Source organism: Thermobia domestica, chromosome 2 (assembly GCF_964235325.1).
Source record: "Thermobia domestica chromosome 2, izTheDome1.hap1.1, whole genome shotgun sequence".
Lineage (NCBI taxonomy): Eukaryota > Metazoa > Arthropoda > Insecta > Zygentoma > Lepismatidae > Thermobia > Thermobia domestica.
In genome coordinates this window covers 107869890-107890240 of record NC_137455.1, presented here as the reverse complement: position 1 = coordinate 107890240, position 20351 = coordinate 107869890, and the positions used below count along the sequence as shown (strand labels likewise).

The window sequence follows — 20351 nt, the reverse complement described above, 5'->3', positions numbered from 1 at the left end:
CCCTCTGTTCGAAGCGGAAGAAGTACAAATCAACCACTCGCGGTTTTAACGTTACCAAGCCCTCTGTTCGAACCGGAAGAAGAACAAATCAACCACTCGCGGTTTTAATGTTACCAAGCCCTCTGTTCGAACCGGAAGAAGAACAAATCAACCACTCGCGGTTTTAACGTTACCAAGCCCTCTGTTCGAACCGGAAGAACAAATCAACCACTCGCGGTTTTAACGTTACCAAGCCCTCTGTTCGAACCGGAAGAAGAACAAATCAACCACTCGCGGTTTTAACGTTACCAAGCCCTCTGTTCGAACCGGAAGAAGAACAAATCAACCACTCGCGGTTTTAACGTTACCAAGCCCTCTGTTCGAACCGGAAGAAGAACAAATCAACCACTCGCGGTTTTAATGTTACCAAGCCCTCTGTTCGAACCGGAAGAAGAACAAATCAACCACTCGCGGTTTTAATGTTACCAAGCCCTCTGTTCGAACCGGAAGAAGAACAAATCAACCACTCGCGGTTTTAACGTTACCAAGCCCTCTGTTCGAACCGGAAGAAGAACAAATCAACCACTCGCGGTTTTAACGTTACCAAGCCCTCTGTTCGAACCGGAAGAAGAACAAATCAACCACTCGCGGTTTTAACGTTACCAAGCCCTCTGTTCGAACCGGAAGAAGAACAAATCAACCACTCGCGGTTTTAACGTTACCAAGCCCTCTGTTCGAACCGGAAGAAGAACAAATCAACCACTCGCGGTTTTAATGTTACCAAGCCCTCTGTTCGAACCGGAAAAAGAACAAATCAACCACTCGCGGTTTTAACGTTATCAAGCCCTCTGTTCGAACCGGAAAAAGAACAAATCAACCACTCGCGGTTTTAATGTTATCAAGCCCTCTGTTCGAACCGGAAGAAGTACAAATCAACCACTCGCGGTTTTAACGTTACCAAGCCCTCTGTTCGAACCGGAAGAAGAACAAATCAACCACCGCGGTTTTAACGTTACCAAGCCCTCTGTTCGAACCGGAAGAAGAACAAATCAACCACTCGCGGTTTTAACGTTACCAAGCCCTCTGTTCGAACCGGAAGAAGTACAAATCAATCACACGCGGTTTTAACGTTACCACTTTCGAGTAAAAACGGTAGTGTGGTAAATACCAAGAAGCTTTTTTTTTTTTTTGCAATCAATTATGTACACCAAGAATATATTCCAACCTAACTTTTCCACTAAAACCGGAAGTAGTAGAGGTCGATCACAACTTAAGGTTTAAATATTAATTTTCACGTTGTGCATACCATGACTTGCTACTTACACATAAAAATTTGAACTAAATTGATTATCTAAGCCTCAATACAATGGAATATCCATGAGAGAAAATTACACACAGTATGCATATTGCAATACATTATACGGATTTCCCAAAGATATTTCAAGTGACAATAGCAATGCATTTCTTCAAGGAATCTTACTGGACAATGACTACAAATTCGCCACCCTCTGAAATTTCGGCGTTCTACATCTCGCAGTCTTTTCCTGTCTTCACTCAGTTTCATTCTCTCTGACCCCTGCGCTTTCCAGCGAGCACGGAGAATATACCTCTATTAAAACATCTTATTCCCTAGAAGTTATATAACACTGACAAATACGTATACATATATAAAATGGTTGTACTACATTTAGATGTTATATAATTGCATTGACTCCTAAAAAAGAATATGTTTTTTGGCAATTATTCCTCAGTGGTTCAAGCAATATCAGATTTTATTTTTATAAACTTTACCACCAATTGGCTTGACCGTCATGTAAAATTTAGTCAAGGTCCGGCAAGTAGCTCAAAAGTTGACGTGTCAGCAATTTGTTGCATTTCTTTGGGGCGATATAGTACCTTTCGCTGCACTTAATAGTAATAATAATAATAATAATAATAATAATAATAATAATAATAATAATAATAATAATAATAATAATAATAATAATAATAATAATAATAATAATAATAATAATAATAATAATAATAATTCTTTTTCTGCCGATAGTTTTCTTTCAGAACACAAATTCACTCTTCCCTTTTCATCTTACATTATAGCTTTCTGTTGATTAACATCTTGACCTTCTGCAGGCCTAGTGATACCCATGATACACATTTCTGGCATCCTGTCCTTCATGTGTCAACTATAAAATTTCACCTTCTCGACTCTAGATGGCAATGGGTCAGGGTCACCGAAAGGCAAGACAGATAATTAAAATTTAAATGATCCATTTTGTTCTGCTTGTCAAAATCAAGCTTCAACGGTTTCTTCACGCTCACAGTATTAAAAAAAAACAGTCGTATTTTCTTGTTTTCTTTTAAAAAAATATATTTTAAAACTTTTTTGTCTAAATTATTTACACTGGCGTGACTATCATATTTCCTTTGTAAATAATAATTAACTATGATTTATATCTGGCGAGTTTAGAAAACTCTTTACACAAGATACATGGCGACATAAATTTAACCCACTACTTGTTGCATTTACATTTTTCATTTATGCATGTATTCCCGATGTATGAGGCAATTTAAATTCAGTGCAACCGAGACAAATAACATGGAATGACACATAGCTATCTGGCTATTAAGATTGATGGCTCAATTCGTCACAATGGTGATCATAGCTTTTACATTGTTTTATTCGGTTACACTTAGCTTATCACAGAAACAAGTTCGATCATTTTCTCTTAGTTTTAAAAAAATAAACAAGGAAAAAAATTTAAAAATGGAAAATTTATTATGTTACGAAATTACGGTAATTGGTGTACGTGTAAACGTGAACATTCCTAACTTCTATGTTTAAGAAAAAAATCGCATCTCATTAGGTATCGATGATTTTATATTTGAGAATGTTTGGAGTAAACATATCACAGGTTATTCGTAGTGTGCATAATGTTTCAGTGGAAAGCCCTCACCTCTAATACGAGGAATCCTTAGATGAAAAGGAGGTGTATACCATTCTCTCCCGCTTTTCCAGAACTATCCCGTTTCTTCCCATTAGGGTTGCTAACAAATGAGAAAATTTTCATCGTGACGCGCTAAGACACAAGATAGCGCTCTTCCAACAGGAACAGATGCATTTTTCAAGACGAGATGAGACTCACTTTCACGACACTTTTCTATTCAACTTTTGTCTTGTAGCTGTAGGCAACCTAACTTCTCAATATTTTCATTCCGCCAAATTATCGATCATTCCATTTCTTCTTTTGTCCATCTCTTTCTAACTGTGCGGAACTAAGCTAAAGATTTCAGTTCATTTCATTCAGCTCGGTTCAAATATCTTTGAAGTAAATGTGAACCCAAATTTTATGTCTATAGCATACACTTCTGGTTCCTTGCAACCTAACCACTGAATAAGCAATAGGACTGAGTTTTAGATTGACTCTCACGTGACCTTCATACTTACTTCTGCGTAACAGTCGTTATTCACTACCGTCTTAGTTATTTTGTCTACACTCGATTTTTCGTGTTGAAAAATAGAATATATTTAGAAATGTATTATTGAGATTTTTGAACGTGGAGAAAAGGAAAAACCAAGTTAAAGATTTATAATATATATCCATAGTTTGCAGCTTTATCCAGTGTAAACAGGATTGAAGACAATTTTATCCAGTGTATACCTGAGCGTCAATGGGGGAAGGGGGGCTATAGCCTCTATAGCCCCCTTGGATATATATATTCAAATTGTGACGGTTCCCTTAAAAGAGAAAAATGAAGAGAAGATGGTTCTAGAGTACAGAATACTTGTAATTAGTCTTAATACGAGGCGCATCCGGAAAGTAAGCTTCTCACGCGTCCCATAGCTAGGAAACCTATGTTGCGCGAAGCGACTGCGTGTACGTGAGAGAGTAAGGTCCTAACATGGCGCATATGCCACCGGATCTTCCCTAATTCTCTCAGTAGCGTCGTGGCAGTGATTGAAGATTGGCGTTCCTATTCCAGTTCCCGCCGCGTCTGAAGTGCGAGCAGTGAAAAAGTTTTTGAATGCGCAGGGCATACTATTACCTGAAATATCAGGTAATAATATTCAGGGAAAATACTATTACCTGAAATATCAGAAAACATGTTTTTATCATGGGTATAGCGTGGTTTCCTACTTAGGAGAAGCTGTAATTTTTAGTGTTATCCATGAGATGATACATTTATCGTTTTATCCCTATTCTCATCTTCAAAATGATATAACAGTCGAGACGAGAAGTAAACGAAAGAAGTTTCAAATTCGTTTTAGTGTCGAAGTTTTTAAAAGAAACTATAAATTTATAAAATAACTGTACAAATATAATGATAAGCAAGTGATAACACAATATATACCAGTAATAAATATGGTTTAAAATGTTATTGTATCACGCCTTCGTAGACCTTTCGTCTCGTGAAGCGGAAGGATTCGGATAATATCTAGATGAAATTTTCGAGATACGTCCACAAAAGCTTTCCGGCAATCGAGACGAGACGAGAAAAGATTCTTCCCGAATCGGGACTAGATTTCTACAACATTTACGAGACGAGACAAAAAACTTTATTTCTCGTCTCGTCTCGTGGGCAACACTAGTTATTTTAATGCACTTCTGGATATTGAATCCATTATCCTTAAATCATTATTGTCTTATTTATGTTAATGCATTATTTTGTTTACTCAGGAGAAACAACACTTCTACAGCTTCCACAGATATGTATTACATTCAAAGAATGTTTAATAATAATAATAATAATAATAATAATAATAATAATAATAATAATAATAATAATAATAATAATAATAATAATAATAATAATAATAATAATAATAATAATAATAATAATAATAAATAATCTTTTGTTTCGTTTTCTGTAAAGTAGTAGTAGAAACCTGAATGCCTTTTGCTTTCTTCTTTTAAGCAGTTATATCTCCAACTGCTTCCCAAAACTCAACTTTCGAAAAACAGGTCAATTAATACTAGCAGCTTATAATATTGGTAAGAAAGTCTATTCAATTGGGACATGAAAGCATCCCTTTCCACATGAATGGAAAATAAGGAAGTGACAAAGAGATAAAATAATGTATTGCGAAAATGAAACAGTTTCCCTCGCGTACTCTATAGAAGAAATGAAATGAAAAGACATATATCTTGTTATATATGTATAGGAGAGAGAAGAACCTCGAAGAATTCGGTTAGTATGGATACAGTTGAAGAGACAATCTGTTCGGTTGAAAATGAACTGAATATCAATGGAGTAAAATGGAATTTCGCCAAGATCTAACAAATCTGATGCGGAATCTGCCTACAAAAACCGGAAATTCAGTGCGCATGTTGTATTCTACAATTCAATTTGCAGTGCTTTTTTTCTCGCTTTCTTTCTGTTTTTGTCTTCCTTTCTCATTAGAAAATATTAAAATCAACAATGTTTACTTTTGTTTCAACAAAATAAAACAAAAAGATTTGTAGTACATACATCTAAATATGTGAATGATAGTATAACTACTTTTTTTTAAAAAAAAAAAAAAGTAGATAGACACATCTTATTTATACGTGTGGAATGAATTGAATTCTAGTAGAGAAATCCATGAAAAAAAAAAAGTGCTTTAGATAGATTAAGAAAACGGGGCAGGAGGGTGATATGATATAGCTGAATGTGAGTACATACTTTTCTGATTGAATTGAGTTGGTGTAGGATAGTCTCCAATGGCACCCAAAGACTAAAATACGTTTTATTTCCAAAAGAACAACTACTACTGTAGTTTGAAATTACTTATGTTTTAAAACAAAAGTTAAATAACTCAAAATACTATTTAAGATTTTATAATCTAATATTTGTACATAAATTTTACAAACATAATTACTGACACAACGAAAAATAAACGTAATAAATACAGTAAATGACTAAAATCTTCACATGTAGGTGATAAGATTTTAATAAGCACTTCTTAATAAGCATTTCATACGTACATATAGGTCTATATCAAAAGAGAGGTAGCAACTACCAACTGTCTGTCTGACTTCTTCTCGTACTTATTCTATCTTCTTCGCATTTGCTCCTCCCAACACCCCCCTTTCTATCCAAACCTATCACCACAAACATTATTTCTTTTATTTTTGTGCTGTCAGTGAGCACGTGAGCCGCCCCTGAAATCTCAAGAATTAGTGTAGCAAATGAGTGTTGGAATGGAATAGCAGGCGTGACGAATCAAGAAAAGAGGGAGAATAACCAATAGAAAATCAAGGAAATCGAAGCCAAATCACGAACCATACACACACACAACAGAGAAATGAGTCGTCTTTCTTTCTTTCTTCAGTAAGATCGTCTCAACAACACGCACGAGCGATCTTGAGCTTATTATTCTTGTAATGGACGTGGTATTTCACACTACGTATTACATAAACCAAGCATACACACACAGATACACACACAGATACACACACACACACACACACACACACACATATATATATATATATATATATATATATATATATATATATATATATATATAGAGAGAGAGAGAGAGAGAGAGAGAGAGAGAGAGAGAGAGAGAGAGAGAGAGAGAGAGAGAGAGAGAGAGAGTATTCTAGTGTATTCTAAAAGTGGCGCCCACGGACTACAGAGCACTATTCTACAAGTCAAAATAAAACGAAAATATATATAATGGGTCCTCATCTGGAGACTACTGGTCCGCATTATGCGTAACTGATTTCAGCCGTCTGAGATACTTTGTGTATCAAAACGGTTGCCTTTATCTATATAATAAAATTGAAAGTGACTATGTTTGTGACTCTTAATCTCTTTAACCACCCAAGCGATCTAAATCAAATTTTCAACATTCATGAAGTTCGAGCCTAGGAATGTTTTTGTCATTTCACTTTGACGGTGTAACTTAGGGGAGGGGGATGAGGGGGAATTAAAAAAAATGAATAAAAATTAATAACACTTGAACCAAACGACCAATCTCGAACAAATTTTGAACATAGATGAGGTTTGTGCCTGGGATGATTTTTTTATCATTTTACTTTGACAGAGCAACGTAGGGGAGGGGAGGGGAGGGGGAGATACATAAAAATAAATAAAACTTAATAACTCTTGAAGTACCGGACCGATCTCGATCAAATTTTCAACCTAGATGAAGTTCAAACCTGAGATGTTTTCTGTCATATCACTTTGACGGTTTAAGTTAAGGGAGGGGAGGGGAAGAGACATTTAAAATAATCGAAAATGGCCGATCTTAGTGTCGAATCTATAGTTTTTGGGGTAGCTGAGATGACGAGTAACACTTCCGATGCTGTTTAAATACAGATTCAGTCCCGCAGCTTGGGAAAGGTATATATATATATATATATATATATATATATATATATATATATATATATATATATATATATATATATATATATATATATATTAGAAAATGACCGATATTAGTGCCGAATTATAGATTTCCAGGTCGCTGAGATGAACAGTGACACTTCTGGTGCCGTTTATATCGCTATTCAGCCCTGCAACTTGGGGAGGGGGAGGAGGAAGGGGGATATATAAAAATGATTGAGATGACCAATATCAGTGTCGAATTTATAGTTTTCGAGATCTCTGAGATGAACAGTGACACTTCTGATGCCACGTCCCGCAACATGGAGAGGGAAGGGAATATAAAAATAATCGAAAATGACCGAAATCAAAGAGTGCTTTAGTGATAGTAAAAAGTGACTGACTAACGGAACATATTACTATGTTTTCTTATTTTAATCCAGCGAAGCGAGTAATTGATGCTAGTATTTGATATTTATTAGCAGCAGTAATGTAAGTTTGAATAAAATTCCATACTCACCAGATTCTTTTTAAAGAAGTTACACGAAAAACATGTATTTCTCACGTTCGACTGTTAGGGAAAATTCTGTGTAATTGCAGATAAAAGTACAACTTAGGCAACCAACACAACAAGACATTTATGCAGATTGCCTATTCTTGAGGATTTGAATAAGGACATAAAAGATGGGAACTAACTGAAAATACAGTATTAATTGAAATAGGATTCTTTTTATTCTTATTAGAATGCAATTCAAATAACAGATTTGACTTGCTAATTGCCTAGCTTGTATTTTAATTAAGATTATTTTTTCCTCAGGGTACTCGATACTATAACTTCCTTCTTTTTTTAAAAAAAAATTAAGTGCAATCATTTTTAATATTTATTGACAATATCCCTGGAACAGACTCAAATAAACTATTGACAGATAACAATGAAATATGGAGTTTCATGCACGATAATGTAAAACGAACAAGACTATTTTAAAATAAGTAATTTTCTTACCTGTTTGCTGCGAGGCTGAGTTTTGGCTATTCCATCGCTGCTGTGCTGGAAGGGAAAAAAATTAAGCAGTTAAAATATGCAATATCACTCACACACACACACAAACAAAAGAAAAACCTACCAAACGAAAAGCATTTTGTAAATAAATAAAATGCTTGAATATGTCTTTAATGAAATCGTAGGGGTGAAAAGTTTTACATATTAGATACATACGTATTTTTAAGTGTTTTGCTCAATTGTACCCTTCCGTAACTACGTTTTGCAATTCATCAAACTCACAGTCGTGAACAGTCGTAAATTTACCTGAAGTTCCAGTATACGCAAGTAATATTGAGGCTACTAAGCCAGTAGTAAAAGAGTAGGGAGATTGGTTTCTTCCCTTGTAATTTAAGGTGATCTATGGACTTTAACAATTTAAAGTAGATGAATATATTGAGAACTATGATCCGGGATTTCACGTATTCAAGAACTGTCTACTTATGGCTTCATCACATGGGAAGTTACAAGCACACGTCAATAATCCTTCGATACAGGATGCTTTAAAGAAGTTGTGTAAAAGTTTTTTTTTTTAAAGATAAAAGACATGTTTTCATCAATGCAAGGTTCCTAAAATATTATTTTATTTAAAAAAATAATATATATTAAATTCACGCAAGTTATACTTTGTGTAGCAACACTACTTTATAATAGATTTTGCAAAACTGATTCCAGCAAGTTTTCTCTACAAATTTTAGACGTAAAATATGTGTAACATGATTTTTGTACCTATTTCAAAAAATCGAAGTGATTCTAACATGGCGGACATCAATATGGACTCCCAGCTTATTTTTTGAGTTGCTCGTTTTTCGATTTTTCGAATAAATTCTTTGAATAATTATTTCAGTGCAATATTTGAATTTTAACAGTACTAACTTAAGACTTACTACTTAAGATATGCTAACATGGGACCCAGTCATATATTGTTCTACCGAAAGTCGAACCTGATCTTCGATACTAAAAAAAGTCAATAACTATCCTTTATAATTTGACCACTCCATGAAAATGTGAGAACAAGTTCAAAATTTATGAGTAAAACTAAGTACAAAAACAAATACAACTACTAAGGGGTACAGTGGCTCAATAGCAGAGCCCTCATCTCCGGTAGAGGGTTCCTGGGTTCGATCTCAGACCATGTGATTTTGTGGTGGACAATATCGTTCCTGTGAATTTTCTCGGGATCTCCAGTTTCCACCTACATTATCATTCCACCATTTTAAATAATCATTCAGTTTCATTAATCATCCGTCTCCTTTAGCATAAAGTGTATATACGTGGGACGTAAACCTACAAATTTCAATCTACTACTACTACAACAACAACAACTACTACTACTACTACTACTACTACTACTACTACTACTACTAATAATAATAATAATAATAATAATAATAATAATAATAATAATAATAATAAGAAGAAGAAGAAGAAGAAGAAGAAGAAGAAGAAAGAGAAGAAATTATAATAATGAATAGTCATTCGAATACCATCTCACCTGTTCTTTTTCCAAATGCAAGGCAGTGTGCCACACTGTGAAAGCAATACGGTGCAAAATATTTCTGTCCATTCGAGGGCGTTCCGGTTTGGCCGGAAACACCTTGCGGTTGCAAGTGCACCATCGACTCATAACGCTACTCATTTAACGATCATATTAAGCCGCTTCATAAACAACAGTCTTCTGAGAATTCGTTGGTTTCAATAATTGTGGACCGTAGGATTTGACATTTAATATTTTTTATGATAGAGTACCATGGATGCTATCTTGCGCTACGTACTCCAAACTATAAACATTTAACGGTTAATTTTCATCATCTAAAGAAATTGAAGTATTTCTGTACTTGCCATAGTAGTATACATGACTTTACTGTATTGGATTTCTCGTAATAAAGACATATAGGCCGTCGAATTTGGACGGGGTAGAAAATGATCCGTTCAAAGGTTAAATTGTAGAGATTTAAATGCCAGTTATAGATTAGTCAAGAAGAAATATGAAGTTCGTTTCAAGGACGTTCTCCTAAAATTAATTGACAATATAATTTCTTGATTGATGGACAGACAGACTTCTTTTAAAATTCTAAAAATAGTAACTGAATGCTATCTTGATTTCATATAAAAAGTTTTTAAAAATGAAAGAAAATCAGTCAGAGGCTGGAAGGATATTTCTCATAACATGGACCGAAATATTCATTTCTCAAGTGAAAGTAAGAGCGCCTAATCTGAAGTAAGTAAAAAAATGTTATATACTTCGTTAAGTAAATCGAAGTGTTCTATTGTATAATATTAGAATTACTATATGGCTTCGCTAACATTGAAACAAGCAGAAATGAATGATCATTCTAGAAATACAAAAAGTACTCCTTTACGTTACAATTTCTTGAGAATAAACGCCTGTCTGTTATCTTCACACATGATTTCCATCTCGAACCTTGAAGTTAATATTTTTTTCAATCACCAGTCTCAGTCAGCACTTAACACACGCTAGAACACTCGTAATAATAGTAAGGAACACGACTTGGATGCGTACGTTAATACACACACACACACACATACAGAAACATTCATACAACTATTCAATGTTACACATTCTTTTTCCACTCTCGTAGAATTTTCGGAGCAATCTCACAACACACCACCACGTTCAATATTAGCCGCACACGCCACGCCCCCTTTTCCAGATCTTCCCCTTTTCCACGCATTGTCTCATTTTGTTGTTTATCACTTGCACACGTCATAATTCGCAGAGGGTATTAAAAAAAGTATCCGAGAAAATGTCTAATGGGAGGGAAATAGAAGAGGGCTTCATCTCTTAACTCTCCGAACGAACCCCATACAAAAGATTCTGATCCTAGAGGGCGACACTCTCTTTCTCTTAAACAGATCCTAAAACCTGATCGCTCTGAGTTTGGCAGAGTTGCCAGGTCAGTCTACAGAATTCCCATTTACTATCAAAATTGAAAAATATTTGTACGAAAAAAAAAAAAAAAACTTGATAATGAAATTTTGCTTTCCATATAAGATACACACTTCTGTATGTTTGTGCACTGGGACTGGAAGCTAGTACTTGGTTACTTCAATCAATATTACACACACCTGCAGAAGACGTTTTTCTAATTTCCTCCGTAAAATCAAAAATTTGTACTAAAAAAATCATAATACGAATAACAATGTATTAAAGAACGATTGGCAATTAAAAATATGTCAAAACAACGCTAATAATCAATTTATTTATTTTATATATATTTTGATAAACAGAAGTTTACGAAAACTGTGAAGAAATGTTTACAATTGAAACTGTAAATGAAACGAAAAGATGATTTGTTTTAAAATGTATTTATTTTTAGGAAGACAGGCATATGGAGTTTAGCTTAAATACATATATCGTAGATACGTTGGACTTGAAGAGAATAGAAGAACTTCAAAAACCTATATCATCAATGCCCAACTGTGAGTTTGGAGCCCGCAATATGCGGATTCCGAAGCGAGAACTTACTGGTAAATAATTTTGAATTTCAGCTGTAAAGGACTATAAAGAAGTTCTAAAAAATTAGTTTGCCTATACTAAAATCTGGGCGATGTTTCGTGTTGACCACTAGATGTGAAGAAGATTTTTTGGACCAATATTTGACTCTCAAATAATCGTAAGCAGATACTCCAGGTATCAAAACAAGCATGGAAAAGACAAAAGATCCCTTTACCAACGGACGCATAATACTTGCTCTGAGTTAAACTATATTTTATCCCATCTATAAAATAATGATTTCTCTCTCTTTCTGAATGCATGCCTACGCTTGTAGTGTTTTCTTTTAATTTGTTTTACTAATTTTGTGCATATTATACATACTTATTGATGAAAAAAGTCATATAAAATGACGTTAAGGTCACCTGAGTCTAACTAAGTCTTGCTTCTCAGACCCGGTCTGATCCGCCAACCAGGAACGCCGTTCACCCGAGCTTGAACATTCATGCATTTGTTTCGCGATGTTACATTTCTTAGTCAAGGTGCCATGTTTTGACTATTTAAAATATAACTACGTTTTTGTTCGTTTTTTTATACTGAAAAATATAGATTTGAAGACAGACTCACAAAAGGATTTAACAAAACATTGTCTGGGCTAAACGGCATCTCTCATATTCTACACGACAAGTTTACACGCTCGTTCGCTTAAATGTAGCTTTACTTTTCTATGATTCCCACACGTTTATACTCTGATAAACCTTGTAGTTATCTTTTAGTGCAATGGTTTCTTACTGAGAGAAGTGCACAACAAGAGAGAAAGAAAATTATAGATTTAGTGAGCTGAGAGAGAGAGAGAGAGAGAAGAGAATCGTGTTTGTTAGAATTACAATTAGCAGTCATACATATACTCTTCATATCTATGACGACGTTTCGTCTCCGGTAAGCCAGGTCTGATGGATCTCTAGTCTGACTGCTTCCGGGTCACGAAATTCATGACTCGTTGCATCACAGATAGAATGACTCCATCTCTGAGACAATATCTATTTGTCGGAAGCTACAAGATAAGAGATAGAGAGATATATTGACTGATTTAGAGTCCAATAATAGGTCCTCCTATCCGTCTATGGGCATAGAAAGTACTAGATCTTCCGATTTTAATATTGGATTTTCCTAGTTCGGAAGTCTAGCATGTTTCAAAATCTAAAACAAAACTCATTTCTTCCTGTTGCTATACTATTTAATATTTACTATTGTGTAATATACAACTATATCATTGAAAAGTAGTATAATATTCTGTATGAATGTACACTTTCAGGGTAAAAAACTGGATTCGTAGTCACGCCATTTCCCAATACCAAAATTTTCTACCACGTTCACTGATTAACTGATTGAATTAGAGTTTAACATCTCATTTCAGCACCGAGGCTACATGTAACAGGGCTTGACACTTAAAGAGGAATTCTAACCACTATTCGGGTTTGTATTCAAGATAACCCCTCCCTAACGGGAATCGGACACGAGACCACGTGCGTTAGCTACAAAGAGATCCTCTTAATTGACATGTCACTATCTGGCAGTATTGCACTAATAACGAAAAAATTGCGTACTCCATCGGGAAATACAATATATCTCGAGCTTTAGCGGCATGCACAAGCGCGAATAGTTAAGGCTTTCCTGCTTTCATTTTTTTCTTTAGTCATTACATTTGATAATATAGACCCTACTATACAACAAATTCTATTTTTCTTTTGTTTTAAAGAGAAATTATAACAGTTACAGATGTAAAATTTTATAAGGCAATTTCACATTTACAATTCCTATACATCAGTGTAGTTTACAAAATAATGAAGCGTTACCACCACAGACTTCGTTACTGCCGCTTGAAGCAGGTGTTACATAGTCGAACTAATGACAGCCGAATCATTTTCCAGTACAGCTGGTTTTAATAGACTGGATTAGACAACAGATCTGTCCACAATATCAAGCTTCTGTTTAGAATTACTAGTATTGCATTACTTACAAATTTGTTAGTTTTTATAATTATTTTAATTACACACATAATATAATATACAAGAAAAGACATTTTTAAGTACTAATATGCTTCAAATGACAAGATTTCACTGCTAGTTTCAGTTTTACGCAGATTAGCGTATCACTGAAGTGAAAATGTCTTCTGAAGCTGGTATTAATAGGAATCAGAACAAGATAATACAAAATCATTGTGAAAATTTACTTACGTAGATCATTTTCGCTTTAGTACATATATATTTGTTGTAAGTTTTCAAGGTGTTTCTTCAACGGTGAGATATAATTGGATCGATTTGTCCCATTATTATTATTATTTGTCTGATTGTAGGGCTATTATTACTATTGAAAGAATGAAACGAGAAATAAGACCGTAACATGTTAGATGCGCATCCAATGGAATGTTCTGCTTTCCACACAGGGCCCCCTATCATGAAGACCCGAAAGGTCAGCCAAAACTTTCAAATGGCAAGATATGTCATCTGATACATGATTTTAAGAATATATGAAATAGCTACCATTTAAGAATAACATAAAATGTCCAATACTTATATAAATCACAAACGGCCAGAGGTAAAAATCATAAATAAATAAATAAAAAAGATTGCTCCCATTGGCAGTGAGCCATGCGAAAAGACAATGATTGTCCGCATTTTGTTATGGATTATACTTTGGTACTGAGGTATTTCCACCTGTACCATATTGTATTGAAAATAGCTATGCAAGAACTCATTTATGGTCATTTTAATGTTGACAATTTCGTGAATAGTACTCCACACGAATAACTTCTATTTACGAAAGTTGTTTGTTCGTTTCTACATATTTCAATGACAAATGAGATGACAATACCTTCACATTCAAAATTTTCGGCTGGTTCCCAACAGTCTCATGATACCAAGCACTGTGGGACAAGCAGAACGCACAATTCGAACGCACCATTCTTTTTTCCAGCCGTTTCAGATTTATAACCACTTGGAAGTTTTTTTTTTTTTCTGAAAGATCCCGTACATAGCTGTTAGCAAAGAAGAAATTCGTTGGGAAATATCTTATGGAAACACTGTACATTATAGTAGATAAGTATGATGCATACCACTCAGCATAGGTACGCATACCACATAATTTATTCTTAAAAGTCAAACTAAACTGAGCAAAAGTATAGGTCATGGAAGACAAAATAAACATTTAATCAAAATATTTGTTAACCGGATCAATAATGTAGCGGAGATGAGGGGATGAATAATGTAATCGTTCTGGATTGTACATATCGAGGACGGAGTGTGAGAACACAGAATAACAGGAATTATATCTAAATCTACAACGGCCACAGATGATGATTAAACAATAACATTACGATTTCATTATGTTTTATTTTATTTTATTATGAACACGTAAGGGGGACTTACGATAATGTTACTACGTCCGTTACGCCACAAGACAACTCCTGAACGGAAATGAATTCCTAAATTCCTTTTTGGTAATGGGTTACCTCGGACAAATTCATTAGCGGATTCAATCTATTAATATCTTAACAGGTAACGATGACTTAAGTACACCCGTTACTCCACACGATAACTATTGAAAGAATGCGACCAATAGATAGCTACAACGATTGTCTGGGCCGACTTTGTTAATGCAGACAATCCGTTAACGACGGATCTTAACGGGTAACGGCGACTTACGTATTTCCATTACTTTATACGATAACCGTTGAATGTAAGCGAGCAATCGACAGCTAGAACAATTGTCTGGACCGACTTCGTTAATTGAGTCAATCCGTTAATGACGGATCTTAACGAGTAACGGCGACTTACGTATGTCCGTTACTCTACACGATAACTATTGAAAGAAAGCAAATAATCGATAGCTAGAATGATTTCTTCGACCGATTTCGTTAAGGGCCTTCACTACAGCGAAATTAAACTACCGCTAAATTTACAGTTTTTCTGTAATACCTTCAAAACAAATAAAAATATTCGAAATGTAGAAACGTAGTGAACTAGACAATACCATTTTGCATGTGACACCTTTACCACAATTCGCCTACCTGCTTCCGCTATGCCGCTATTTACAGAACCCACAAAAAATTCTAAATCTATCTACAGTTGTAAATCGAAAGCAGATAGATGAGTTGTAATAACGGTATCACATGCAAAATCGTATTGTCTAGTTCACTACGTTTGTGCTTTTCGAATATTTTTATTTGTTTTGAAGATAGTACAGAAAAACTCTAAAATTAGCGGTTATTTAATTTTGCTGTAGTGAAGACCCTTAATGGAGGCAATCCGTTAACAACGGATCCTAACGAGTAACAGCGACTTACGTATATCCGTTATTCAACATGATAAACTCATTGAATGAAACCGAATCTTTGAATTCTATTTTTATAAAGGAAGTAGAAGTTACATATCTCGCCGCTGGATGGTAGCAAACATCTTCCAGCCATTAACATCTACCGGACAAAATTGAAATTTCTAGTGCGTGATCCTTTTTACTGTCAACTACAGTTTTGTTTTTAATTTGTACCATCTCGCTATTGTGCTGTATATTGATCATTTACAAACACAACGGATTCAAATCTACTTTAATTATGTATCAAAAATTCTAAATAGCATTAGCGTAGGCTACAATGAAAAAGAACCTAAAGATGAGAAATATATCACTCGGTAGATCTCAATGAGTTGAAAAAAAAAAACAGGCGCGTAAAGACAAATTGTGATGCGTAATTTTCAAGAAAAATCAACAAACCCCAAATGTTTGTGTACCCAGAAAATACGTCATTTGTAGTCAATAACAACAAAGTCCATAACACGCCACACACTAAGGTAAAACTTGTACTAAAACATACCCAATCAAATCTTTTATTATAATACTGGCATGAAGTCAGTACATGCTTTAATTTTTAAAATTTAATTTTTAAGTAATTTTCATTTAACGTTTTCAAAATTGTACGTATTTTCTGTAATATTGGTCAAGTGATCACCACAGCTCTATTAGTACAATGTTACAATGATTTCTTCTCGAGATTTTGCACGGTAGATATATATATACATATCTGCTCTATTTCGTCAAATTCATCTTTCACTTCATTGGTGATTTGTTATTCGCCACTTCAGATTTTACACTTTTTACAACATCACAGGAAATAATCCAATGGCGATAAGTTACATTTTCTTCCAACAAGTCACAGCCAATAAAATAGTAAATTGACTTGAATCTAAATTCAAGAACATGATTTACGTTCTGATAATGTCGTGACTACTAAGATCATCGCGGGCAACACAGTAAAATTTGATTTTACTTTGAAACGAATTTCACATGGCAAATGCGAAAGTTCGATTCAAATTTGAATGTCAAACTTGAAACATCAAAAGAATTTTAATCAAAGACTCAACTTGACAGTCGTCAAGTTCATTGCAGATTTGATGTGTCAAATTTGAAACAAAAGCACAAATCCACCAAATTTGATAAGTTGAACGTGAATCAAATTATCAAATGTCAGAGCTGTGAAATTTGAAAATCACTTTAGGCAAGAAGTAAAAAGGTGATGTAGATCTAATGAAATATTCGTCTAATACTTTATCACCTGTCATTTACAGATAAAAATAATGTCTGACATTTTAGGCGCAATCAGAATTCTTACCGTATATGCCCTATCCTCATTTAGCCTAAAAATTTAATCAATTGGGAAAATTCCTCTATACAGAAGTGTTTCCAAGCAGTTCAGAAATTTTAAAACCATACTTTAATTAGCTGCATTCATAAACCTTCTCTTTAGAGAAATGTTCCACCAGGAAGATTAAAATCATTACATGAAATGAGAATTAAATTTCACCTAAAATGGCATACATAATGTTTATATGTAATGACAGGTATAAAATATTAGACGAAATGAAAACTAGGCGAGGGTGGGAAGAGGCCATTTTTTTAATACATAAAAAATGAAGTCCACACTATTACACCATAAGTTAAGGTCGACCTAAATAACACAACTCGATTATTGACGTTGATAACAATGTATGAAAAATACTATTCAACGCCTCGAAAAGAGACTAGCACTGTGTCAACAGAGTCATAACGACTAATAACTTCCGTATGTAATTGTAATGGATTATAGTAAATAGCGCTTAATACACACATCCTCCTGTTGTTCATCGGACTATATATCATTATGATTAGTTGCTCATTTGCTTACAACACTTTTATTTGCAACAAACATTTTTGGTTGTGCATTTTCGATTATGTCCTATAACAAAAGACTTAGCTTATAGGGCATAAACTAAAGTAAACTAAATGAAATGAAATCTTTCAGTTTAAGGTCCAAAGACTGGCGAAAAGCCTTCGACCGGGTCAATTGGATGAAACTTCTGAAAATACTTAAACAACTCGGGAGAGTCAACTGGAGAGATCGACGACTCATTTAAAACCTGTACATAGGACAACGAGTGAAGATGCGCTTGAATAAAGGAGAAACCAATAGTATGGAGATTGGAAGAGGAGTCAAGACAAGGATGTAGTATGTTGCCCCAATTATTCAACATTTACAGTGAATGTTTAATGAAGGAAGCATTAATGGGAATTGGAGATTTCAAGATTGGAGGGCAGAGAGATCAGGTATGCAGATGATAAGACTATAATAGCTAAAAACGAAGGAGGACTACAGGAGATGATTGACAAAATAGTTGACACTGGAAAACTGTATGGAATGGAAATTAACATCAAAAAGTCGAAAGTCATGAGAATATCCCATGGAAACACGCCCTTACAGATCAGTGTAGAACAAAGAGAACTTGAAGGGTCGATAATTTCAAGTATGTGGGAATTATTTTGACAAGAGACGCTTACTGCACCCAAGAGATCAGATCAAGAAGTGCCATAGCTAAAGAAGCACTTAACAAGAAAATATCTCTCTTAACTAGCAGGCTCAATATTGGACTTAAGAAGAAGTTGGTCAAGTGCTATATATGGAGCATTGGACTGTATGGTTCAGAGACTTGGACTTTACGAAAGTTTGAGAAGAAATATTTGGAGAGCTTCGAAATGTGGTGTTGGAGGAAAATGGGGAAGATAAAATGGACAGAGAGAACAACAAACGAAACGGATAAGAGAGAAGAGGGCACTTCTACCCACCATCCTTCGTAGGAAGATCAATTGGATTGGACACATCTTGCGAAGAAATTGTTTTCTTCACACCACCATAAAAGGAAAGACGGAAGGGAAGCGAGGAATAGGAAGAAGAAGAAGAACACAGCTCATCGATGATTTGAAAAATAGGAGAAAATATTGGGAGTTAAAAGAGGAAGCTGAAGATCGAGAAACGTACAAGAAACGTTTCCAGACCTGAACCTAAGGAAGAACTAAAATAATAAACAAATAAACTCGTTAGTTTCCGAACCTGCCAACAATTAGAATGCCTAATAATAATAATAATAATAATAATAATAATAATAATAATAATAATAATAATAATAATAATAATAATAATAATAATAATAATAATAATAATAAGGTATAATGATTATGTCCTTTAAGCTAAAGGAGACAACGATTAAGGCAAGTGAATGATGATGGAAGAATCGGTGGAATGAGAATGTGGGAGGAAATGGGAGCATACCTCGAGAAAACCCATGGATACTATGTTCTCTAGCACAAACTTACTTCACTGGGGATCGAAGCAGAGACCCCACGCACCAGATGTTAGAATTCTACTACTGAGCCACCATGCCCCCCACTCATAAACTAAACGAGACAAATAAATATAAATGAATGATTATGTAAATATTGCTGGAATGGAATGGAAGTGCGGAACGAAATGCTAGAATCTACGAGAAAAACAAAACAAGATATTGACCTCCAAAAGCATATATGACTTAGCTGATACTGACAAAATCAGGATTTGATATCAATTGCCGCGCGCCAAATGGTTTAGCAATGCTACTAGATCATGAAACTTAAAATAAATAATAAAAAATAGTTTTTCGACATTTCTTAAAGTACATCATACGTGACACAAACATATTTTAATTACTTTACGGTGTAGAGGCTCTTCTTGGTCACCCGTAGTACAGAAGGGTACACAATACGATTGCAGATTAATTTATTCATAAGTACATGTAGAGTAACTGCAAAAGGTATTTCTGTAATTTTTTAAGGATATCAAATTTTTACATTACACACAATAATTTTTGGAAAAAGTCTGTGATCCCCCCCCCCCCCGCTGAAAATTCCCATCAGACACAAAAGACCGTTCAAGATAGCCAGCAACCACCGTACACGATTTTAACACAGATTCTGGCAAATCAGTTTGTAAGAAAAGGAAATTTTGAAAATTAAAAGACTCGATTTTAAAATCTGCGCTCTTACTTAGCCAATAGTGTTACTTCTTACATAGGAAGAAATGCAAAGCTTACCTAATGAAATAACTCTCATTGGCTCCTTTTAAATCGCTATCCTGTACGAACAATCGCGTATAAAACAGGAGTAATTTCAATTATATTTTACAAAAACTACCATTAAATGAAGGCAAAAGGGGAAATTATT

The 20351-nt window shown here is 34.5% G+C and overlaps 1 protein-coding gene across 11 annotated transcripts in view; it reads right to left on the bottom strand.

Moving 5' to 3' along the window:
* by (focal adhesion protein tensin) overlaps positions 1-20351 on the bottom strand; it is a 947366-nt gene that overhangs the window by 262543 nt on the left and 664472 nt on the right. For 10 of the 11 annotated variants that reach the window (XM_081744677.1, XM_081744683.1, XM_081744695.1 and 7 more), the window contains one exon: positions 8297-8341. In XM_081744677.1, the coding sequence (XP_081600803.1) occupies positions 8297-8341 (45 nt within the window). Of the gene's footprint in view, positions 1-8296; positions 8342-9827; positions 11169-20351 lie in introns of those variants that run through there. The other variant, XM_081744728.1, reaches the window with a different exon arrangement.